Genomic DNA, 26029 nt, shown 5'->3' with positions numbered 1-26029 from the left:
CTCCGAGGCGCACCCCTGGCCCATCTCATCCGCACCGTCGAGAGGTGGAGCGGCAATGTTTTGTATGAGCGTTATTACCTGACACTTTGACGGGCAAGTTTATAATTTTCAAACATCAAGCAAGTGACGTTGTTAAGTAAAGCGTAAAACTCTTTTCCCGTAGTTTTGGAACCCGAGCACAGAAGTTACATAGTGCAAGAACAGGCGTTCAGGGGGTGGGGGAGAATGAAAGAGGTGCCATTCTCCATATTACAAGTCAGTGTTCCATCAAAATGATTCTGAAGCTGTTATTTCAAGGTAAACACGTTACATGGTGTTGCTTTAACAAAAGCTTTGAATATCGGAACTAGTGACATGTAATTACTGTACACATTACACTGTACACAGTAATTCCACGCTTATGGAAGCAGGTATTACATTTTACAGTCATTGACACACACCCCACCTTAGAAGCACGCCGACGTATGAGCAGTCGATGAAACCTGCCGGGGTCTGGTGTCTCCACCTCCCAGGAGGAGGCGGAGGAGACGGCTCCCATTGACAAATTGACGAAAATAATAAAAAGAGAGAAGTGGAGGCTACATCGCAGTCAAAGAAATGGCTTCGGGCAACGGACGACGTTGTCTTTGGTTTCATGTGCTGATTAAATCTACTGTTCTCAATATAGTGGGGGTTTTGTTTTCCTCTTTCTTTTTTTTTTTTACATCCTCTTCCCCCCTTCTCTCTCACATGATTGGTGGAAACCGTTTCGGTTTATAAAAGTGACAGAAAACGACCTCGGGGCGTAACGGCGGGAGAGCTCAATCTGGCTGTGCCCTCCTCTTACTTCCAAATCTTGATCCAATGCACACTGATGAAACTTAAGCCTGCAACGCCCACCATCCCGTGCTCCCATAACTAATACTCCCATCATTCCCTCACCACCACAAGGACGGCAAAAAGTACGGGTTTTGGAATTTGCATAGCTTTAAGCACTCCATGATTTGGTCGTGTCGATTTTCAGTACGTGACCGCCGACTGAGTGCCGTAATGAGACCTGAATGGCTCTGCATGTGCAACTTTGACTGTTCAGACGTTGGATTGTAATTCCACCCAACTCAACAGTGAAAAAAAATAAAAAAGTATTATCTTATTCTCACTGATGACCCTTCTGGTAGAAGACAGAAGAAAGAAAGTGAAGGGGAATTGACATCATCAGATTATATTTTGTCACTCAAGGCTCTCTAGGTTATGGAGACCAGGTATCATTTTCAAAGGTCAAATTCAGAGGCGCAGTTGCCACCTCCTAAGAGGCGCATTGTTTTTGAATGACATCATTGAGTAAAACCTTGTTCAAAACACCCTCCTCTTGCAAAAGAGCACACCAGTTTTCTGTTTTGTCACTAGACTGGCTCCCCTTTGACTCCAACGGAACTGGTTTATTTCCATTGGAAAGAGCGGGTCGTGGTACGCAGCAGCGTGTTCTGTAACGCAGAGCAAGACATTAGCCGCGAGCGAGCGAGTCCCTGCACTCGGCCGGGGCTCTAAAGCGACCCATCTGTCTCACTCCACGCCGCACACCCCCCCCCCCCTCCCTCTCCCCAAATACTAACCAGGACCCTCGCTGGGGGGTTCCCAGGGAGCCTTCTGTATCACAGCAAGCACAGGGGGAGGGAAACCTACCTTGGGGCCAGGTGGACCAGGCTGCCCTGGGTTTCCGTGTGGACCGGTGGGACCCTGAAACAGATGCAGACGCATGAGAGCGAGAGAGAGAGAGAGAGAGAGAGAGAGAGAAGGAGCGGAAGGGGAGAAATTAACTAACGGCACATGACAAAGGCAGTCCAGCACTTAAGGTGAGTCAGATGGTGGCAAAAACTTCCAGCTGTGATCTAATCTGCAGATGGAGTGATAAGGTGAGAGTGTTCACGTGAGGTGGGATGAAATGAAATATGCTGTGGATCTACAAGTGAGTGATTAACTGTTTTTCTCGGAGTCGCACATATACCTCGGCATAAACCACATATAGCGCAGATTTTCCTCCCCTGCGGGTCGAAACAATCCCCACTCCTTGAACTGAACAGGTATGCGGCACATGCACATGCACATACACACATGCACTCTACATACATCGCATTCCTGCACATCTGCACCCCTGCTGTCCTGATGGCTCTCTCCACGAAAAAAAACACTGCTCCTCCCAAACACAATGAAATGAGAAGCGGTTCTCTTCCAAAGAGCCCGTTCATCATCGCTGACATCATCGAGACGAACCTCGGTTCCGAAACCGTCAAATGGATCAAAAGGGAATTGAATGAAAATGAAAGAAGTAGAAGAATAATCCCTGTCTGGCATTTCATAAAAATAAAAAAAGGTCCACTCTTATGCAGTTTTTTATTGCTAATTTATTCTTCCTCATTTAAAAGTCTGCAACATATACAGGGTCGCTAATCTGCCCCAAAGTGAATAACCAACGGTTATGGTGAAATTGTCCACGTTTCCCAGTTTCCCCAAGACTCAAAAATGAGCTATTATATCCTCAATTGTTCACGTGATCAGACTAATGGGGGCTTTTGTTGTGGGGTTCTATTATAGAACAGCAACATCCATTTCGGTGCTACCTACAGGGATTGCAGCCTTCTGGCCGCTGTTTATTCAACCATTAATATCACATGGACATAGAGTTTCTGGGGCAGGAGCCCCTCATCATAGAACCTGGCATCTGTCCCCGGGAACCCCGAGTTTGATAACGTCAATGTTGTGTACTGGGCCAGCAGACACCGACACGACCTCAGCATCACACACGGCCCTAAAATCCCACCACATAATAATCCGGTGCCTCCACTTTATGACTCATCATATACGGCTTTACAGTACGTTCTGGAACAGCCATATGCTTCCCCAGCCTTTTACTAGAAAACCGGTTTTACTGCAACCGCTGGCTGCTAGAGGGTGGTGGTGGTGGTGGCTATGTGTGTGTGTGTGTGTGCGTGTGTGTGTGTGTGTGTGTGTGTGTGTGTGAGCGCCTGAGTGCGTGTGTGTGTGTGTGTGTGTGTGTCAGTCCATCTTCCAGTCTGCCTTTCATCTGTCTGTATGTTTTCTTGGCACCGAGGCAGGCTAGGAATTGGAATTCTGTACTGTTGTGGTACGCATCGGTACTGTTAAGCATGAAAAGGTTTTGTAACAAATCATTTTGTATGCTAAGACCAAGGGTATCATGCAACATTACTTTTGTTAAAAGGAATTCTAGAAATAGTATTATTTTTAGAGCAGTGCTGTATATGAGCTTTGACTGAATATCTCTTGTGAAAAAATGGAATTGGTAGGGGGAAAAAATATTTCTCCTTCAGTACCAGTATTAAAATCATTGTATTTGTATCAAATACACCCGGCTTGAAGAGAGGTACGTAGATCATGAAGCATCATGATAAAGAACCTTTTCTTTCTTTCTTTCTTTCTACAATATGTAAACCTGCATAAAAAGACAACAAATATGATTCCCGATACACAAATCAAGCGCAATCAATCCGACCCCTAGATTCTATTTGAGACTCAACTCAATTCATGCAATGTCTCTCTCCCAAGATTCTCCAAAATGCGAACATGTCATGGCCACATTTCACTCTGATTGGCCCCTTGGTCACACACGGCCATTGGCAGCGGGACCGCGGTGATTGCATCCTGACAGTCCTGAAACGCAGAGCGATCTGGAGCTCGGCAAGACAATGCGCCCGGCAAACCGCCTCCCGGTGCCGCGGTGTGCATCTGGCCGCGTTCGGTCACCGTGCCTCCACGGTCCAAGGACACGGAGGAGTAAACTCCGCATGCATCCTCTCACTCCAACTATTCCCCCCTTGTCACGCACCATTACAACTAGAGCCTCGTTCCTGATTTCAATCACGCAAACCCACAAACATGTCTGTCAGCAAACGCCCACTTCCACCACCACCACCACCACCGTCCCATTCCCAGCTGGATCACAGTGGTAGGCTGTGGCTGAAGCCCCACATATGGCCGGTGTCTGCCGCTCCCCTGAAAGATGAGGTGAGGGCACATTGGAAGAATGCTAATCCAATGCACTAATGCTCCCTAATTAGCAGGTTTGGTTCCTGCACGCCAGTAAACCTGCCCTGAACCTTCTCTCTGGCCACCTCTTTGGACTTCACGTGTGACGTTGCGTTTGCACGGTCTTGGCGTAGCTTCTTTGCCGTCTTTGGGATCAATCAAACGGGCTTGACCGAAAAAGGCAGATTATTTCTCGGTTAAAACTCTTTACAATTTCCTTAGAATTCCATTCCCTCTGTAGCACAATTCCACCATCAAAATGACAACGCACACATCTGGAGTATATTGGAGTATATTAATGGGTGAGCTTTGGGTGAGTATATTAATGGGTGTTCTGTTGCTGATTTGGCTCCACGGGTGTACTATTTCTGGGATAGTTGTATAAAAATACACATCCAGCTCTAATTCTCTCTTAAGTTAGACCTTCAGTGTAATGAAAGACCCCATCCTCTTCCCATCCCGAAAACCCTTTACTATCCTTTTGCCCGCCAAAGCCACCACTGGTCAAGCCTTTTTAACCCCATCCCTCTAACCCTGCATGCAGTAGTGTACTTACCCGAGGACCTCTCTTTCCTGGAGGACCAGGTAGACCGGCGGGACCAGGAGGACCCTAGATCAGAAAGAGAGTGAGGCAGAGGGAGAGAGGGAGAGAGAGAGAGAGAGAGAGAGAGCGAGAGAGAGAGAGCGAGAGAGAGCGAGAAGAGGGCAGAGGAAGACGGGGAAGGGTTCAGGGTTAAGAGAAACAGCGGGAGGGTGAACGACAGAGGAGAGAGAAAAAAGATAGAGTGAAAGCAGATTAGTTGGAAGACATGTGGTAACAGGGAGATAGAGAGAGCGAGGAAGGGAGAGAGTGAGTAAGTGCGGAGGGGGGGTGGGAGACAAAAGAGAGAGAGAGTGAGAGTATGTCAATGGAAAGCGATAACAGAGTTGACTGTGCAGGCCTCTGCCATGATGAGTACGTGCTATATTTATGTAAGAGCTATTGAGTTCAAAGAAAGGAGCCAAGTGTTTTCAACTAAAAACCGCTATTAGGAAAGCTCCGAGCAGGAGGGTTAAGTTACATTCTCTGAGTCCGACCCCATAAGACTTCGGTCAGCTCTGGGATTAACATAAACCGTTGTCATGGAAAGAAGAAAGGAACAAAACACGGCATGAAACATATGGACCGAACGCGACGGGACACATGTATGAAAGAAAAAACGGGCGGAGGAAAAAGTGGGATTCACCCACGCGACGAGGAAACAATGGACTCTAATTGTTCAGAGATCCATTTGTGCTGCGCGTCGCTGAAAGACACCGACGCACTGGCTCGAGTGCAGAGCGCACACGCAGAACGTCATGAACTGTGCGGCTGCACAATCGGCAATTCCAAGACCGAAAATCCGGACGTTCTCCACGCGAGCTTGTCTGATATTCGGGATTGTTATCCCGAGATGTAATGCAAAAGGGGAGTGAGAAGGGAATGCCTTTCGATTGTCGCTGATTGAGGCAAACTTGGCTCGTGGGCTGCGGTGGATGAACGTGGGTTCGCCTCGGCTTCCCCGACGGCAGGGACGACGAGCAGCGGAGAACAAGCACAATTTGAAAAAAGGGAAGTCTCTCAAAGTCCCCGGTGGCTTAACGTACATCACAGCATAACATACATTACATTACCACAAACGGCTCCAGCCAAAGTAAACCCAGATGATTACTGGAGCTTATTCAGTGGCGTTGGCTTGCTGCCCCGGGGTACGACTGCTTGTGATAACAGCCGCCCGGAAGATTAAAAGATGTGTTTGTATTGCATCGCAAAAGAGAGATGGAGATCTCCAACCGAGTCAAATGTTCCTTTCAGGTGTATCCCGAATGGGCCTCCCATCACAGTTAGCCTCCTTCACTTCCATCCGAGGTCATGCCCAAAACATCTGTTGCCATGGCGATCGTTTATTATGCGCAAAATGTCAAAAAAGGACATGGAGAGAATGAGAAGGGGGAAAGAAGGACAAAGAGAGAGAAAGAAACAGCTGTTTGTTCCTCTGCAACACTCCCACACTCGGATACATGGAAACTGTGACTAGACGAGCGCCTTCCCCACAACAACGGGGGCCGAAAGACCCCCAGACGCTCATGAAACAGAATGATAACATTCACATGCTTGAACGGCCATGGCCAATCGTTTCCAAATGGGCCCGGTCGAAGTGGCTGATTTTTGAGAGTGAGGGCAGGAATTAAAAAGTTTTTCCGTTTTTTGTTTTTTTAACTTGCAATTTACAATGGACCGAGTTACACAGATGCCCCCAAAGTGGTCCCCGTGGCATATCGTCAGGAAGTGAGCTGTCTGCTATAGGTAGCCCTAATAACAGAGTGATACTGAAGCCCTTCTGAGAGGGGGAAACGCATTTGGAAGGCGATGAATGACTTAAGTCCACGCTTCCTCCCTCCTGGTCTTTGAAGCCAGCTTCACGTTCACTCCGAAGCTTCCTTATCATCAGATATTGAGTCAAACTTGATCTTGCCGTCTCACGTAAATCTCAGAATAATGAAGAGACTTAGACCTTACATCAACTACCCCTTTATGGCACACGCTAATGGAATACTTTTCTTTTTAGTATGATTTTATTTGCAACTGGCCTGCGTAGACACCTGAACATTATCCGACAAGAAAAAGTACAGCTCTATAAAAAGCTAATAAAATACAAAATAATATAATATTATGACAATTACACAGTTGGAGACAACAGTGGCAGCAGCTGTAACATCCTCTGTACAGTTCCTTATTATACAGTTCAGTTATCAATCACTAGTAGTTTTGTCAGAAAACCTCCTCGACTATGAACTGCACCTTGATAAGGTCTGTGAGAAAAACTACATTTCAGTTTTCTCAACAGTTAAACCACCGACCACATTACTATTGTTGTTCACAACCAAAACACTTTGACAGGTAAAAGGTAGCTGACACAATATTTATTGTAAAGAAATAAGCTATATATTTCTCTACAGAGCAAATCAATTACAAAGCAATTACAAGTCAATTACAAAATGAGATGAAAAGTGCTTTTAATAACTATGCAACATATGGCTGAGATCACTTGCAGCCTTAAACCCACCACTGTGCCTTTGTGGTTATGTGCCTGTGTACGTAAAAAGTGAAATATTCTCCTCTGGGAAAAGAAGCGACTTTTGAAGTTCAAACTAAACAGGCTGTGCCGCTGACCTTCCCCTGAACCTGCATTCAAAACATCCCTGTATCAGAATCGTCAAAATAGCCAACATATACAAACAACCGAGGAAAACAGCGGGTAAGAACAAACAACGCGGCTCATTTGTGACTAATCTGGCCACAGAAGGGAGCCATGAAACAGGGGTGTATTCCCAGAGCTCGCTAGGATTAGGCGGCGGTAACCCACCCCTGCATTGCTTACGTAAGGCGGCACCTGGAGGTCTGAGCTGAGCGGGTTCTCTGGACGCCGCTCGCATCCAAAGCCGTCTGACTCGGTGGAGTCCGCTTCAGATGGAGATAGTACGTGCACGCTCTCGCTATTTAAAGGATCAACGCGTCAGCGGAAGGCAGTTCAATACAGGATCAATACAGAACGCGACGTGTCCTTCAAATATACAGAGCAAGAATTACTGATGGAACAATATTTAAATAATATTTGAACATTTGAACCTATGATTACTAAAATGCTGAATATATTAATTAAGACAGAAAAACATCCTGGCAATCGATTACCAAACACATAAACACATCGTTTATAATGTTTCTGATCTAAAGTACATGAGCTGTACCTTCAATTTACATAAAATTGCGTTTCCTTAAATTGCGTTTTTCTCCGAGGGATGTTCAGTCCCACTAATATCATAGCCTGCAATGCAATTAAACACTTGTTTTATGAGCCTCGTACTTTCTTGGCCCCGGAATATCATAACTACATCTCCAACAAAACTGCACATCGTTAAAAAAGCGATGCGCCAATCAGTTAAGGGCTGGACCCGCCCCCTTACCGATATTTCCGTCTTGGAGATTGAGAACGCTAGTGTAGTGAATACTGACAGACTGCGGGAACCAGACTGAGACTGAGAAAGTGATGAGATGATACGCTTGACGCTGAGACGCCGCGCACACAGCGCGACTGGTCAGAGGGCAGTCGTTCGGAGGTCTGAACGGTTGTTAAACAGTTTGGTCGTTAAGTGAAGACTACCCGTAGATCGTTTATTTTGAAAGGTGATTCAGTGCCTTTCATAAAGGGGTTATTATATACGTATAATAGAGAGAGGGGTTATTATAGCCTGCTCCCGACCAGGCTCGCTCCAAGGCATATGTTGCCGTGGTAACCTAGCCAGCATCTTTTCAAGGGGGATCTTATGAAACCTCTTATACCAGGAGTTGGTCAGGCCAGTGGGATTTAGCCTCGATTACAGCGTAATCAGCCTTTAGGGAATACCCCCCAGGCTGTACAGCGCTAAGCACAATGAAGTGCATTAAACTCTGTCTTATATGGAAAGGCGTGCTGCAACAACTAAGTTATGGCCCAGCTACAAGGCCATGGGTATTTTGAAGCTGAGGTAATGCCATGGAAACTCTGGCGGATCAGATTCACACATCTAACATTCATACAGGACAAACCAAAAGATCTGAAACATCTGACTTTAATGGAAACATAATCAACGCATGAAGAGCCCAGACATGGAGAGTGGCAGGCTTGTTCTCCGAGTTCAGGCTTATGGCTGGAGCAGAGCTATTATAACAGCAAGCTGACGTCATGGGCTCGGACGGCCCATTTTCCCCTCTTTCTCTTTTTATATAGCTCTCAACCTAAGGATGAGTTATCCTTCCTCACACAAGCAAAAGTAGCTGGCAGTGTTTCAGCATGGGACTGACATGTTATTTTAACCGCCTGTTGATACATGAAAAAAGAGTGCTTGAACACGCCAACACCTCTAAATCAATACACCAACCTGCCAAAATATTTTCTTTTATACATCCTGTAAGGGTGTAATGAAGCTAAATCTTACAGCATAATGTAGCTGTAAATTGCCCATGATTGCCTTGCATTGTAATTCTCCTGGTTCATCATGCAACGCTGCACTAACCTGTGACTTTACTCATTCATAGCCATCCCAGCCACACTCCAAGCTTTGATAATCATTCATAAACATGACTTTAAGTACCTACCGGAGAACCCGGCTCTCCTTTGGGGCCAAGGAAACCCCCCTCATAGTCGTAGAAGTAGTCTGGCTCCTCATATCCATAGTCGTAGCCTCCTATGTCCACGTTGTCGTAGCCGCTGTCCGGGCCGTGCTCCTCCGAGGTATCCAGCTGGTTCTGGCGGTACAGGGTTGTGCCGTTGGCTCTCACCTGAGTCTCCTGGAGCTGGTCGCTAAGTCGTGGATGGGGGCTTGATTCCCTGGCATTTATGCTGGAGGTGTTCCTGAGGCCCTCCTTCACATGACTCTGTCTGACTGGGGAGATTAGAAACGGGGTGGCACCTGGGTTCTGCGGCCTTCCAGAGCTACCGTCCTCCTCAGTGCTGTTATCAGACTGATCATGGGGCTGTTCAGTACCTGATACTAGCAAGTTGGTGGTAGCAGACATGGTAGTCCTATCGGATAGGCCCATTGCTGCCAGCCTGTTCATGGTGGTTGAGGGTGCCGGTCTGTCAGAGTAGAGAAAAGGTGTGGTCGAGTGAACAAGGGCATCCATCAGGGGCAGCTGGCTCTGGCCCCCAAGATGAGGTTGTACTGATGGACTCAGGGTTGAATACTGTGTGAGCGGGATGGCTGGGGACTGTTCAGAGAATGTTTGGGCATTTGTGGGGGTCTGATGGGTGTGGGCCGCTCCAGTCTGAGAAGAAGGGGACTCTATCAAAGGTTCTGAAGGGCGGTCATTTGCCTCAAAATCCAGTCCAACAGGGGACAAGGTTGATCGGAAAGTGTCAGCCAGCCGGCACTGTTTTCTAAGGTAATTACAGTAATGCGCGGCAGCCTGGGCGGATGGGTAGATATCCAGCTGGCAGATATGACCATGGAAAGGGGCTGCTTTGGAGTTCATCCTTCCGAGGGTGAGCAGACCCGTGGGATCCCCTAGCGGCTGAGGCCTGCCTAGGGTCTGCTCGCGCTTGTTCACTGTCCCGCAGTTCGCGTTGAAAGACACTGAGCGTGGACGAACACCGACCGCAAAGGAGTGCTGGCGTCCGTCCTGCCAGTCGTAGGGGAAGTAGACAGAGGCTTTCTCGGCAGTGTAGACCACCACTCTGCGTGGCAGCAGCTGAATGCCAAAACGCACCCGGTCCCTGCCATCCTTGACACTGAGAAGGAAAGCATTGTTTGCTCGCCAGGAGCTTAAGCTCACCACCACAGAGAACTCATCGCCGATCTCCAGCGGGAACAGGCTGCCCACGGGGGCCTCATAGAGGGAGGTTGGGTCGAGTGTAACCCCTGATCCTGGGGGAAGGAGGTTTGGAGGCGAGGGAGGAGTGGCATAAATGGCGGAAGAGGAGGAAGGTGAGTCGGTCCCCTCGTTGGGAGTGTCTCTGCTGCTCTGGGCTGTGAGCCCCAGCCGATACAGGACATCCACTCCTGAGGAAGAGAGAAGACATAAGTAAGTGAAACAGGTTGAGATGACGGTAAAGACCCTTTACTATCATACAAATTGTTAGAAAAGTGACTGACTGAATGATTACATAACTCATGCTAATGTTTGTGAACGACAGAGATTGCGGTTTTCAGACATCTGGGTGCCTTTTGCACTGCATAAAATGATCATGGCAGAAGAACTCAACAAAAATAAGGCTGTTCCGAAGCGGTGTGAAATTCAAGGTAAAATATTGTCGGAGGAAAACAAAACACCAACATCACTTGACAAGACACCAGATGCTTCAGATACTTTGCAGTGAGTGCCCAAACCCGAGCAGGTTGCATGTGAACATATACAACATAAAAGCCTATATTGTTCACTGTAATTGCTTCTGGAAGCTGCGTGAATGTGGCAATATGAAAACAACACTGTCAGTACGCTCTAACCAATCCAGATCATCATCACTGAGAAAGTATATCATTCATTTGAGAGGAAAAAGATTCTCAGAGCATAAGTAAGTGATATTGGCACTTTTTATTGTACCAAGAAATGAATCAGAATCAGATTGGAACAAAATCACAGGCAAATTGGGAGAACTTGGGAGTCAAATAAAAAGCGCCTTAGACGACAAGGTTTTAGACTGCAAGTTGATTTCTTTGAGATCACTCAATACCCTAAAAAAATAGCGGGCTAGACTCAACACTAGTACAAAAGAGGGGCAGTGATTGAAAAGAAAAATGGCCGACACAAATGTAAAATGCATATAAGAAAGTTTTCAAAAGCTAATGTCAATGCTTGAGTATTCTTTCTGAATATGGGCATTTGTCAATGGTTCACAAGATAAAGGTTTTTTATTTTCTTTAAAGCAACCCATACATCACAGTTTCACCGTACATCCTCACTGCAGACTCGGCACTGCCAGCTTGTTGTTTTTCTCCTGGAATGAGTACTGAGAAGCAGCTGGGGCCCAGATGAACGAGCAGAGGGCTGTGGGGCGGGTTGGGGAAGTACTGTACTTTAGCGCAAAGCGAACTAGTCCACACAGACATATTGAATCAAGCTGCCATTGCAGATTCATGACAGCACCTTCGTTCCACACGACCCAGTCGGTCGGTTCCCTTCGCTGGCAGGTAATTCTTAAAAACAGAATTTATGTCTGGCAAACCGACACTGGAGTGCAGCAGCACTTAAACCGGGCCGCTGTCAGTGAAATGGTTAACAAAATGGATTTTAAGCTGGAGGGGAAATGTGTCTTATATGTCTCATACTGGTATATTGGAACTTTCAACAAAAGCTTCAGAAAAATGTGTAAATGACACAATATGTCAAATGATGACATGGATGGGCTGGAATCACAAACATGCATTCGAAATAAATTGGGTTGAAATAAAGTGTGTGTATGTGTGTGTGTGTGTGTGTGTCTGTGTGCGCGCGCGCACGTGTGTGTGTGTGTGTGTGTGTGTGTGTGTGTGTCTGTGTCTGAAAGCGGGTAAGTATGTGCACATGTGCGTGTGCTGGCAGACAGAGGCAGTAGTACTATGGGTTCCAGGAAATAGAAGAGGTCTTAAAGTCTTTGGACGTGCATATGTGTGTTTGCGTTGTGTGTGTGTGTGTGTGTGTCTATTTACAATGTTTATGAGCAAGCATGCATGCCTGTGTGTGTGTGTTTTGGACGGGATATCCCAAAGGGAGGAGCAGCACTGAAGCTATTTTCATCGCTAATTCGGAGACGCCGGCATCCTTTGAAGAGACTCTTTCGCCGATTTAGGCCGCTTCCTGCCAAAGACTGGTTTAATGACCGAGCATTAAAGGACGGAGCTGCACAAAGTGACTCCACTCCTGCAAAAATATGCTCACTCGCTCCTTTTGTTTGCGGTTTTCCACATAGAGCGAAAAAGAAATGTTGACAGGGGGTTCATCATGGGTTCACCGGTATAATAAAATGGGAAGACAGAAACAAAACCATTACCAAACAACCAATAACTTTCTTTTTTTTTAAAGCTTTAATACGGCCGATCCAGGCAAGCCACATATGTGTGACCATTTGACCGTTACACCTTGGTTAAGGGTCAAATCAGACAGCCAATAACTTAGGCCGCCATGAAAAACGTAAAAATGTTGACAGCGGAAATGTGGGAAGGAGCTTCCACATGACAGCTCAGGTCTACCTTTGCATGCGTAGCGTTTCCATATGGAAGCACTTACGAAGACGTGCAGAGGGGAGGGAGACGGACAACTTTTCAAAAGTTGTCAAAAAAAAGCTACGCATTACTGACATTTGTCAAAGGGTTTCCAATAAGGGGACAAGGAATACAGCCTTCTTATCATCCCACCTTCTATATACTATAACTAGCTACAACCATATTATATATGAATATATAGTTCCCTAACAAGAATAAATACATCTATGTGTGTAAAAATAGTACCAGAGTAATGTTGAGGGCTTGCCAATTTCATCGCGGCAACCAGCAGGAGGTAGGGTTTACTGTTTGGCAGTTACACAAAAAATTACCTCAATTTCCTATTTAAAAGTCACATCTGGTATAACCACTACATGTTGTTCCCCCACAAACTCAACTCCCACACCTGAGGTCTCTCATCACCACAAAGCCAGGGGAAGAGCTCGCATTTTTGAAAAGCAGTTAGCAGTTTTTTGAAAGCGGTTTGTCATTTCGGCTGTCAGCTATTGACCGTAAACTGAAAGACACCCGACCACCAAAAAAATTTCTGCTGCAGAGTCCTTTTTGGGTGACAATGGGAGAGCCACAGAGAGGAGCAAATAGTCAAATCAAAGACGATGAGAAACCTGTCGGAAAAGTCCTATCCACCGGCCGCAGATCCAAGCACGCACCAAGACGTCCTTGACATTCTTTGCCTGTGGTAACATCAAACTAGATTCCAATTAACCTGTCTCTTACCTGAAGACAGCATTCCTCTTCCTCCCCTAGGTTATGATGGATTGATCGTCGCACGGATCGTGATCAAGAGCGATAGATGTGAGGGGAAGGGAGAAAGCCCCCAATACGCTTTCGCTTGGAGGGGAACTTTGAGAGAAGGCTAGTAAACATCAGGGTAATGCTGACAAAAAAATGGAAACAATTGAAATTTCTCCCCCATACGTAATCTGTGATGTCATGACACCTCTGGCGCTTTCCCAGAGAAGTGCCAATCAGAAAACAATACCCACACACCTGGTGCGACCATCTTTCCCCATCAGAAGCCGACCAGAGGCAGGTAGGAGAGCTTTCCTCACTTTCATCTTACAATGTTCGTTCATGAGTAGAGGCAAGTTGTTGCAAAGGAAAAATAAATCGCATAATGGAGGGTATGTGTGGCCATCAAGGGCCAGGATCAGCACTGATTCCTACTGTAAATACAGTATGACACCCGTTTATTAACACCTCACTTATCCAGAATGCCCTTAACCGCACTTTTGGCAGTGCAAAAGTACTGAAAAGAAAGTGCAAAGTAACTCGCCTAATAACGCAACATTGAGATATTTAAATTTTATGGCTCCCTGCTAAAGTCCCCTGACAGGACTCAGATCCTCACATAGATATTATCTGATGTCCAGGTGTATTTTAATGTTAAAATTTGTGATAATCTAAAGCTGTTTTCAAACATGCTCTGTGCATCTGAAATTATCCGGACATTACCTGGAGGAGCTGTATGTGTGAACGCAAATGTCCAAATCATTTGGACTGGACATAACCCGGACTTTACCCAGCCAGAACCCTAGTACAAAGTCTGTGTAATGTCCGATTGAGCTGTATGTGTGAAAAGAGCAGGTGATTGTCCGGATCATTCACAGCAAGCGGGTGGGCGCGTCGCGTGTTGATGATGTCTCTATCATGCGCCAGTCATTTACCTTCGTGCAAATCTTCGTGCACGAGCGTGGCTGCTTCGTACTCCTTTCTGCTTTCCTTTACATTCCATTCCACTCTTTAATGTATATTACATCCAAATACATGGAGTATTAACGCCAAAAAAGATAAATCGGTAGCCCGTCCGCCATCTTGGGTGTGCTAAAACTCTCGTCTAAACCAAACAGTTTATTTCCAGTAGTTGTGAAAGCGTCTGACACAGACAATCTCCCTGTTGTGTGCTACATGTGTGAAAGGGCAATTCCAGACAATGTCTGGAGAATCAGGTCATTGTCAGTTGTTGGTCACACTGTCGGACATTGCATGTATGAAAGCAGCTTAAGCTACTAATACATGACATTCAAGTGACTGTTTCTGTGGGAAATTAATGAAAACCACTTGGATTGATTTAGTATGTATATTTATTCCACGTACAGTCAACCAGACATGTCAGTCGTCCTTATTGACCGTCATTTGTCTGGGGTTCTGATGAACAAGGCTCTAGGTACGTATAGGCTCCCCTGTCCCCACATTGCAGTGTTGAAATAGCGAGAATGAAGCCCTTTCGGACACCACTTCCTGACCATTGGCAAAACACTTTAACAGCTTGTGTCACGTGACTTTTTTAAAAGCCTCGTCCTAATGGACCTTAAGACAGAAAACAAGGGGGAAAGGAGAGAGATCTTTCATTTTTTTTTGCGCTGCCCTGCCTGCATTCTGAGAACCCGAATAGAGCAAGAGCAGACATGCCATGAAAAAAAAAGAAAACAACTGGGAAGTAGTTGGAACTGCTGTATGCAGCTGCTGCTAAAATCTACTGTGACCGTGACACAAAGAGCCGTTAAATATGGCTCCTGAGAGGGAACTACTGTACAGTAAATGGGAATCAAAATACCTAGACTCCAATGGGTGGACTATTGGTTTCTCAGTTAAACATCAAAATCGAAAGACTTCGACTGGCCTTTACCACAATTGGCAACTTCTCGTCAATCATCCATACTTCGTGACAGCTTAATGGATGACACTTTTTCAAAGTGAGGTACCTGAGTCAGCCAGTTCTTTGACCATCTACAAGTTGAGGCCCAAAGTGATATAAATTTGACAAGTAGTTGTTGTGTTCCACGAATAACAAGGCTGAAGGGGTAAGATCAGAGGTAGGTATCCAGGCAAAGAGATATGATCTAATGCAATCTCTGTCAAAGACATGACAGAAGTGCTTCTCTCAGACAAGTGCAGGTCGGCCCAAAGGTAAGCGCATAGCTTTTAGAACGCGTGCTAAATCCTGATGTGCGTATGTTTTTTTGCAGTGGGGTTCATATAAAACGATCCAGATTGATGCAATATATCATACAGTGTGTTTCGGCTGTTTACCTTTTGCTAGGTAGTCTTCTTCTGCAGATAACACTGCTGCGCATACTGACAGGAGCAGGAGGAAGTTCCACCTAGAGGTGCGCGCACACACACACACACACACACACACACACACACACACACACACACACACACACACACACACACAAACACACACGTACAAGTTTGTTTCAGAAAAAGGGGAGACGATACACTGTAAAGTCAATAGTAATAATGTCTATCAGTGAGGCATTATGCTCATGAGTGCAGAGCTTTCTGAGAAGACATGATATTTCATTTCCCCAGTTACTGTAGCACAGCACCGCGATACACGCTTACATCCAGAAAAATCCATAGGGTAAAGAAAACATTTTTGCGCCAGGACAGCTCATGCGATTGTGTGCATGCTGTAATAAATACCTCAGATGATCTCTCAGCCTTGTGTGTATGGAGAGCAGAGCGCAGGTGATCTTCTTGGCTTTATTTCCCAGTAGCCTATAGCATTTCTTTGTAGCAGGACAATTGTGTCCATTCATTAGTGGCTAGATTTTGGTTGCCTGCTCTGTTGGGACTTTCTATTTAAGTTCTCAGAGTCCCCACGTCAAAATCGATCAATCAGCCCAATACATGTCGAGAGAATGTTGTCAATTCTTCTAGAGACGATTCCAGCATTTGCCTTATAACAGCACAGGGTCGGAGCTGTTTTACCTCGCAGCCGCAGGTGGTAGGACTTTTGGTGCAGAGCACCCTTTAGAGACATTGCACTTGAGTTGTTTCTATTAAAACGTGACTATATTGAAAAGTGGGATGATGTTGTCACTGTAGTGTTCCGTCTCATTGTGACATTGTCACTTATTTAACATTAATGATTAGAACATGTGCAAATAAATTAAAGATACCTCATCCCAATGGATTAAGCAGCCCAATGGATTAAGCAGTCACACCTGTCTTGGGTCTAGGTAATCGAGGAACAGGGTGGCTGTACACCTGTTGCTCATCAGAGCAATCAAGGGGCAACAAATAAATCGCCCATCGCCACACACACACAGGGGGAGCCTCTGTCATGATATGTTCATCTGCTCCCGGCTTGTTACATCTTGCCCACTCTCTACAATAAACTGGTGTGTTTTCAACATCTCTGCCTGCGTCTCTGTGTCGGAGGGCCTTGAAAACGCCGCTCGGCCGGCGTGTGGCAGGCGGTTTGTAGAGAACAAAAGATACCGTGAAGTTAATGAAAACATAACATAATCTTTCATAATCTTTAAACCCCAATACTTATAATGCTTACAACACATTAACTAGGTTAATTGCACTGTTAATTGACTATCTTATATGTATTCCCATAGAATATATTTCTACATCAAAGATACAGATGAACACCATTATTGGCTTATATTCAGCCCTGTAATATGGTCGCTGTCATGTTGAATTTCTCATATTTTAATGTTTCTCATATTTAGATGTTTCTGTTGTTGAAAGATTGTGAAGTGGTACAAAAACATAACTGTGTCTAACACCTGTCTCGTTAAGTGAGGTTTATCGTTTCGTATTTACATAATTCACCGTCGTATAATAATCACCTCGTATTTTTTCTCCCAAACTGCAGGATGTCTTCAGAAAACCTTTTGAAGGGGCTTAAATGATGGTAATTGCATAGACAATTATATGGAAATTCAGCTTTAGAACATCGAGGGATATAATGTCAGAAGAGAGAGGGAGGGACAGGGAGTGAATGGCGCCCTGCGCAGACAACCCGTTTCCATCTGGCAACTTTTCAAATGCATCTGGTGAGTTTGCAGCCATCGGATCCCATGGTGCCCCTAACTATCCAAAACTTTCTGAAACTATACTGAGTTCAGTTACATATCAAATGTAAAAAAAACCCTCAGATATCGTTCACAAAGCCACCAGAAATTAAACTCAAGGTAAAGGGGGCAAATCGAGGAGATGTAAAGGGGATGAAACTGAGATCTGGAATGTCCTAACAAGGTTGGATTACAAAACTACCCCCATTAGCCATTTACAATTGATTTACATTTTCTATCCAGCGCTTTTCAAACTTAGTCCCCTTCAGGGTCCCTCTTATTCAAATAATTTATGGCTAATACCACTTTCTCGGGACCTTTCAAAATATCATGACCTCTAATGGTCAAGGCATTTGTCCTTAAATTGATGACCCCCTACTCCCATTAATGCCACCCCTAGGTGGCACCCTCCACCATGTTCAGCACAAAGACAGCAAAGAAATAAACACTTGCAGTGTCATATGGAGATGTCTTGTGGACATATGCAATGTCAACAGTATAGGGTTTTTTTCCTAAAACCAAATGGCCAATGGCCCCCCTTTTAGCCTTTTAAGCACAAATGCTTTGAGAAATATCACAACATAAGCCTATTCTAATGTTCCACGCGCGTCAAAAGTGTGGTTTAAGACCTTTTTAGAGACATACAGTACAAGGGTGCTATTGTGTCAAGGAGCTATGACTTGGCGTTGTACAAGTGACCCCCTGGCCTGTAGAAATATATGCCACCCTTAAATCATCCAACGTATCCAACCACTACCTTGTCCTACTCTGCCTTTCCTCAATCGTCGTGTCTGCCGCCCGACAATAAACCCAATGCACATATTAGAACGTAACTATTGTGGACTAAGTGGACGATCTACCCCGGCGATTCAGTCTTTTTTGGTGTCTGACCCCGTAAGAAGACTGCCTACATATTCCAGGATTCATGTACCGATGTACAGATGACATATCTGAAAGACAGGGACATACATTGTGGTAAAAATGACACGCTTGCTCATCTTCGCTGGCTTCATCCAGGAAGAAAGTGACGAAATGAACTGCCTATTATTGCTATTTAATTGTCATTGAATTCTAGATAGGTTTGAGAGGCGGTGTCTCGGGGAACTTCTGTATGTCTCTACAAAGGTCCCAAACAACACTTTTACAGGGCAAATCGACCCCAGTTGACATCTATACTGACTAATAACCTATAAATGTAGACTAAGAAAAAAAAAAAAAAGGTATGTGCGTTTTATTGTCTGCAAGTGCCTTTAGGTCCTTTTTATTCTAATGACTGATTATTATGAGTATGTTGTCGGTACAGGGAAGCACACTGTACATTCAAACCCAATCAGTCAAGTTGACAGACGACTCTGAAAACGGCAACATCTGCGGCCAACACTTCAGGGGAAGGGCGTCTGGCAGTTAACGTGGCGATTGTTACGACTCAAATAAGTGTGGCGGCAGTTTTAAAAGACAGGGGGAGACGGTGGTCTCGCTTCTTCTTTTTATGAACCAATGACATACGCTGACCCAAGCACTAATCACCCCATCTCCCACACTGAGGGATGGACGGATAGAAAAAAAACAAAAAAACAAAAAAAACAGAACGGTTGCTGCGACATGAAGTTGTTTGTTAGTGGATTATGCTACTTGGACACTTCCACTAAGGACTTGTAGGAGTGTTTGTGTGGGGGGCCCCCACACAAGCCGTCGTCCCCACCGAGAGGTCGCCCTGTTACTTTTCCCTGAGCAACGTGACAAAGGGGTAGAGAGAGACAGGGAGAGACAGAGAGAAAGAAAGAGACGTCGAGGAGGAACAACACGGGCCCTGTCACCTGTTCGCCATCGAGAAACTGGTGTGACATTCCATGGCCGAGGAACATAGCCACACACCAGCCAAGCAGGAAAAAGGAATGGGAGGTGGAGGGGGGTGGAGAGAGAGAGAGAGAGAGAGAGAGAGAGAGAGAGAGAGAGAGAGAGAGAGAGAGAGAGAGAGAGAGAGAGAGAGAGGTGGGGGGGGGGGGGGTGGGAGGGGGAGAGAGAGAGAAATGGAATATATATGAATGCGATCATTCATCTGTGGAGCCAATGAGGAGGTGGATCGTCTAAAATCTTGGCAAAAAATATATAACCACTAAATATAACTCACAACATCCCCTCTCCCAGGCCATCTGATGCTAATCCAGAAGGTCCTGTCCGTCTGTCTGCCTGTCTGTCTGACTGACTGTTTGTCCGCCTGTCTCTCTCTATTCAGAGCTATTTACGGTGTTCCAGAAAGGCCTGCCGCCCAACAGGACCGGGATCGGCGCCTCAGCACTTCGCGTAACGCAATTATGACGTCGCAAACAACTGGTGGAAATGTTTCCAGTGCCCTTTTGCCAATTCTTCTGGTTTGGGTGTCAAATATCGACCCATTGTGATGTCAGGACGGCTTGATTGACTCTAATATAGGAAGGCCAAGGGCAGACAATACGCAACTAATCAGTGAGCTAATAACTTTCAGATCCAATTACACTTCTTTTCTGATTACGTGGTAAATAGGGAAGGGGCAGAGAGGAAGGAAATCGCACACAAGACATTAAAGCCACGGGCGAATCCAAAAACATCAAATGTATAATGGGAGTCTACCACGGTCTTCAGCATGCAACTACGTAAAGGAACTAAAGTCTTTTTTTAAGAAAATGTTTTCAATGTCTTTTTTTTTTTAATTGAAAAAAAATACATACATAAATGAATAAATAAATACATGCATACATACATACACAAATTGGAAGAAAAAATATATATATATATATTTACGATACATTTAAAATAAAATATGTATATATATATATATATATATATATATATCCAATAAAATAAAAAATAAAAAATCTCTGCAGAGAATCAATCAGTGTCAGAGTGACAGGACAGAGAAGCCACGCTCTCCAGTCTCGGGGGTTTGAAGGGTCCTCTGAAAGTAAAGACAAAGCTCCCCAAACACCGCACTGTTGACTAAGGGAAATACCACTGTGTGGGGAGTGGGTCCCATGTCCGGACTATAAATAATCACAATTTAAAACCCATTGCTCCAATGAATCGCCACAGTAACAAGAAATACCACTTTTTTTCTTCCCTTAAATTAGCTTGGATGCCTAACAATGGTCAATTCAAATGAGGGAAAGGCAAAGTGGTTAATTTTACTTGGCGAGCCGGAGCAAACCCACTTCAGTTCTGTTTACAATCCTCATAAGTACCAATGGGTTTCCATAAATTCATTGTCGGAGTGTTATTCTGTGAGTAGTAACGTTCACAACATAATGTTTACATGTCTGATTTAGTGGCCCACTTACCGAATCCATTAATGGAACCATGTAAATCATGCAAAGCCGCTTAATCGAACCAGGCAAAGCTGCTTAATCGAACCATGCAAAGCTGCTTAATCGAACCATGCAAAGCTGCTTAATCCAGCAACTGGAATATTAAAACTTTAGTGGACATGGGGAAAAAATTGCCGGTTCAAGCCCCAGCTCCTCCTGGTAGCATGCTGACGTGTCCTTGAGCAAGACACTTAGCTGCTCCCCAGGCGCAGTATGCGAAAAGAAATATGCAGTGCAAAGCCAAACCAAACCTGAGGTAAAGACCTGCAGTATATACCATTTAATTGACGATGAATAAAGTAAATATGAGCTTCCAGCACAAAGCAATTTGATTTTTTTAGGGACTTCTTATAAAAAATATAAGTATTTGTTTGGGTATTGGAGTTTGACCTACTATCATCATGAAATTAAGATATTGTCATACATGCACAATGTCAATCTATATTAATAACATGACAAGCTTTATCTGATATTACACTTCAGATTATCATATTGTTCAATTTGATGAGCCTAAAGTGGATTATTCAACATGGGTAACTGAATTCATAAGAAATATCAATATATTTAGGGTTCCATATTTCCCTGCCGATACTTAGACCCAAAGTATTTCTCTATCCTCCAGCCTTATATGCCCTTATGGGTCTAATGTTAGATGTAGTTCTATTCCATAGCACAAATTGAAACAGTTGTCTAAATAATAGATTTCACTCAAATCACCAAAGGATAAGTCATCCAGGCCTAACACACACCCCCCTCCACCGTCCTAAATAACGACAAGGTGAGATTTCTCTCCAGGAAAATTACTTTGAGTTCCTTGTTAATCAGGTATTCAGTTCTGGTGCCATTACATCTTCAGACACAGGCTGCGGCCATAACTTTCTTGGATGTGAATGGATCACTGGTTGTCAGCCAATTTACAATTGGCCGCGGTTCATCCCAGACACCTGTCCCTAGTTCATCATGACTTCATTATGGAGGTATTGAGCTGATTCATCTTCTTCCCATATCCAAAATGGCCATTAGGCCACAATTTGCAGGCCAACACGGTCAAGGTCTCAAGTGCCTGCTTAGAGATCATCATTTGCGGTGCAGACAAGACCTATGGAAGTGACCAACTTTTGGCTCTAAAATCTTGAATAATGGGCAAAGAAATCCGCTCTTAAATACTCAAGGGGATTTCTACCTTATCACACCAAATTGGTTTAGGATTATCCAAGTTTGTACGAGGCTGAATGACATTAATGCTGATTCACGTCGGTGCCGTTTTACCAAGACACTGGCTCAGTAAAACAGGGCCTACATGGTGTTCCAAGCTCCCGTTCTGCAGACCAAGCATGGCTGTGGGCTCTGCTGGCCGCCCTCTCCGAAAAACACACAGAATGGTCTCAGGAGTCAAGAGGTCATTGTAGACCAGAGTAAAGATTGACTTAGTGCACAAGACAGCAAGCAGACAAAGGGCTGTGAGTAAACCTCCACCAGCCTTTATTGGTTTGCCCTTTTCCTGTTGCTGGGGGGGGACCCTGCAGATGTTAGGAGGGTTTAAAACACCACCCTGCGCAGAGCAGACAGAATCCTCGCAGACAGTGGTGTGAGCATAGTTAAGGAGGTTGAGTCTACTGCCAAGAGAAGCAGACCTTCTGTGATCCTCCTCAGTTAATACAGATTGTCAAACAGGATTAAGATGTTGGGCGAGTTACACCAGATCCCAAGAAAAATTGGAAGCTTGACTCCGTATCGGATACGCGGTTGCAGCCACAACGCTGCCTACTATGTGTCGTCAGCACGGGAACCACACCATCAACTGGGGACACACCTTGATCGGGACGTCTAATTAAACTGTTTCCACTTTCCCCCGGGCAAAAAAAAACAAAAAATACGTGAGGAGTTAAATCATACCCTTTATTTCCAAAGCCTCATTTCAATGAGGTTTTGTTTGATCTCGCCTGAAGACATCTACCAAGACTCTGACGCGAGAATTTCCAAAACCCAGCCCAATAGATTATCGGAAGGTAATAATAGATATGGCTTATTGTTCATTGGTGACCTTTATCGTCTGTAGACTGAATATATTATGGAAATAACTTACTGTGATCCTGACTTTCTCAGGGGGGGGGGGACACATATTGTATACCTCCTTGGAGGCACTGTCTATATCTCTTCACTTGCTGTGTCAGGTCACCTTGCCTGTGGCCTACACTACATACTGTAGCACAATGCTGGCAATGCTTGACCTCCGTTCAGACTAACTGCCACGGTATGACCATCAAATACAATACTGCTGCAGTACATTACTATAGACATGTAGGCACGAAGATATAATTGACCATCATACACTTAAAAGTTGAACGGCACTTGTGAGCCAACTGATGTGAATTCCTGCTGACAAAGCCAAGCAGCTACATCACCAAACAGTGGTTTGCCAAACACAACATGGGGAGCACCTCCATGGCCCATGATACATAGCAGATGTTTTTGAGGCATGATACAAACAAGAATTTAACCAGCATTTACAACAACATAATCAATGTTTCCATTCCGGCCAACATCTCTGATCCATCTCATTTGCTACATTACAATGACTCAATCTTGTGGCTGGGTGATACTGACTAAATCAGATACTTCGACATTTTTGGACGAACACCTTGATTTTCATCATTTGACAATACTGTAGAAAATGATGACCAAGCTGGTGGAGGCGCTGCATTAGAAGAGCTACAACAGCCTGGGAAGTTCAGAAAATTGCACTGCAACTTCACTGAAATGCAGCCTCGGAGAAAACGTTTACCTGCAGCACGATATTAGATCTCGTCTCATATCACGATATCTACATTTTATTGACATATCGCTCAGCCCTACATCAACTGACCAAAAAAGGAAATATCATGTAAACTCTCACCACCACACAATCTTATCATCCCCAGCTTATTATTATTATTATTATTATTATTATTATTATTATTATTATTGCTACTACTACTTTTATTATTATTATAATTATTATCATCATTATTATTAAAGCCTGTACCCAGAGAGCATAAGAATTTGTGCTGGGCAGGCAGTGAGCCTCCAGTCAAGTGTGTGTCCAAGCCTCTGGCAGCCACGGAGCCGCAGTGTCTTGAACAGTGGGTGATTGTCTCGCATGTCACTTAGCCACTGGTGCATACACACTGACTCTCTCAGTGGATTCATAGGAGCCCACACTTGTTCACGGTGAGCCCACTAGCCCCAAAAGGGACTTTGCTTTTCCTTTCCAATGACAAAAAAAAACAAAAACATTTTAGGACCACTTTATTTTTTCTTGGGGACAAAACTTTATAATTAAATAAACTGTGATCCCCAACTGATCTTCATCGAATCGTGTAGCGTGTGTGGGGATCAGTGTGTGCACTTTGGGCTGACCTGGACAAATATAACAGGAAAGCAAAAAAACACACTCTGGATGTCAATAATGCTCACTTCCATGAGGAATGCAGAGGTATAATTACGTTTAAGGGGGTTTCTACACTCCAAACCTGGGCGAAGGGCCGATCAATTGGGTGTTGGAAGTCTGAGAGTTGATTATTTGCACTTATTTTTCACCACCGCATTATTTTTCCATCTTTCTTTCGATTGAAAAACACAACGAGGATGAGAAGGTTCATATCTGTCACGGTGGTGCTGAGTCCACGGGGGCTCCACAGAAATCGTGTGCGCCGCGTGCCCTTGTGGCGAGGTCAAAGCCAAGAGGGTTGGGGCTCCCACGCGTCTCAATCGGGTTGCGATCGATGACTTTATCACGAGGTAAAATAAACAATACGAGGAGGGAACGAGTCCGGCCGACACGCAGCCCGATCTCTTCTTCATTCCCCTTTAGAATGAAACCTGCTGTTGCGCAGCCCCTGCGCCAAATGCGCACCAGCAACAACAAAAAATAAAGTCTGGGAGGTTTATTTTAAAAGCCAGTGTGTCCACTTACGTTGCTGCAGTGGGAGAAACGTGTCCACTCCTTGTCCGTTGGGCTCCTAAATTCATTTGTCTGCATTTGTCCAGGCAGCAGAGATCTGGGTGAAAACAGAATTCCACGCAGGAGGGTACCGGCTCATGGGAGAAACCCCTTGGAGGCAACCAGAGGGGGGGGGGGGGGATAAATTGGGAATGGAAGAAAAGAAAAAGAAAAAGAAAAAGAAAAAGAAAAAGAAAAAGAAAAAGCACCGGCACCTCAGGATCTCCTCATTGTCCACTTCTTCTCCACTACTCTGGGACTTGTGTCCCGCTCCTCAGCCCTGTGCGGTGGAGAGGCTGCGCGCAATGGTGACATAGAAGAATCAATGGATGATCGCAGTGGTGTTCCAGCACAAAGCGGCCATGCAAGATCCCTTCGACCTCCGGGCGCTGGCTCCTGCAATGTGCCGGGACTTGCACTGATGCTGGAGGAGCCTGTTCGCCCAAGCCCAGCTCCTACCGGGCTGCGCGGTGTTGGGTTTCACCAATTACCCCCTGGTGACGTCACAGATCGGCTAGATAGGGCTTCCTCGGGTGGAATCGACGCTCCCCTCCGGCTCGCAATCGATCACTTGCAGGGCCCGCGCTCACTTTATTCTTTGACGCCACCAGGGACCAGCACCACCTTTTTGAGCGCTCTTGTCCATATTCGTCATTAAGTATCCAATATATATTCATTATATTATATTATGTTTGTGTATTTTTTTTTTTATTGATTCAGTTTTTCTACGTTTTTTCCATTATTTTTGTGTTTGCGCTTGTATTTAATTGCGTACCTCCAGGCCATTGTAATAACTTGAGAACTTGGACGTTGTTGTAATAATATAGTAATAACATTGCGACAAGTTGTAACAGCTTAGACTTCGGTCATTGTTGAGATAGTGATAATTGAGTAATAACATTGTAATAATTTCGACAAACTCGTCCAATCGTTATCCATGCCAATATTATTGTATACATATCTAGAAATAGCCCATTGATACCTATATTTACAGTATATCCACTGCCAACACTAGCAACCATTCTGCCTCTCAGTCCTTATCATTATTTTTTCATTTGATTTATCCTACGCATAGAATCACATTGATATAT

General features: G+C 44.8%; 1 protein-coding gene across 1 annotated transcript in view; it reads right to left on the bottom strand.

Annotated features, from left to right (window-relative positions):
* The window catches only part of col24a1 (collagen type XXIV alpha 1 chain), a gene marked incomplete at its 5' end in the record, with an annotated part of 106599 nt that extends 81632 nt beyond the window's left edge, over positions 1-24967 (bottom strand). Inside the window, 5 exons of the mRNA XM_080010460.1 lie at positions 1663-1716; positions 4598-4651; positions 9197-10599; positions 15832-15902; positions 24912-24967. Coding sequence (XP_079866586.1) covers positions 1663-1716; positions 4598-4651; positions 9197-10599; positions 15832-15902; positions 24912-24967 — 1638 coding nt within the window. The remainder of the gene's footprint in view (positions 1-1662; positions 1717-4597; positions 4652-9196; positions 10600-15831; positions 15903-24911) is intronic.
* Between the last annotated feature and the right edge of the window lie 1062 nt (positions 24968-26029).

Source organism: Zeus faber (assembly GCF_960531495.2).
Source record: "Zeus faber genome assembly, chromosome: 1".
In the NCBI taxonomy this organism is placed as follows: domain Eukaryota; kingdom Metazoa; phylum Chordata; class Actinopteri; order Zeiformes; family Zeidae; genus Zeus; species Zeus faber.
This window is presented reverse-complemented; position numbering and strand designations above follow the sequence as displayed.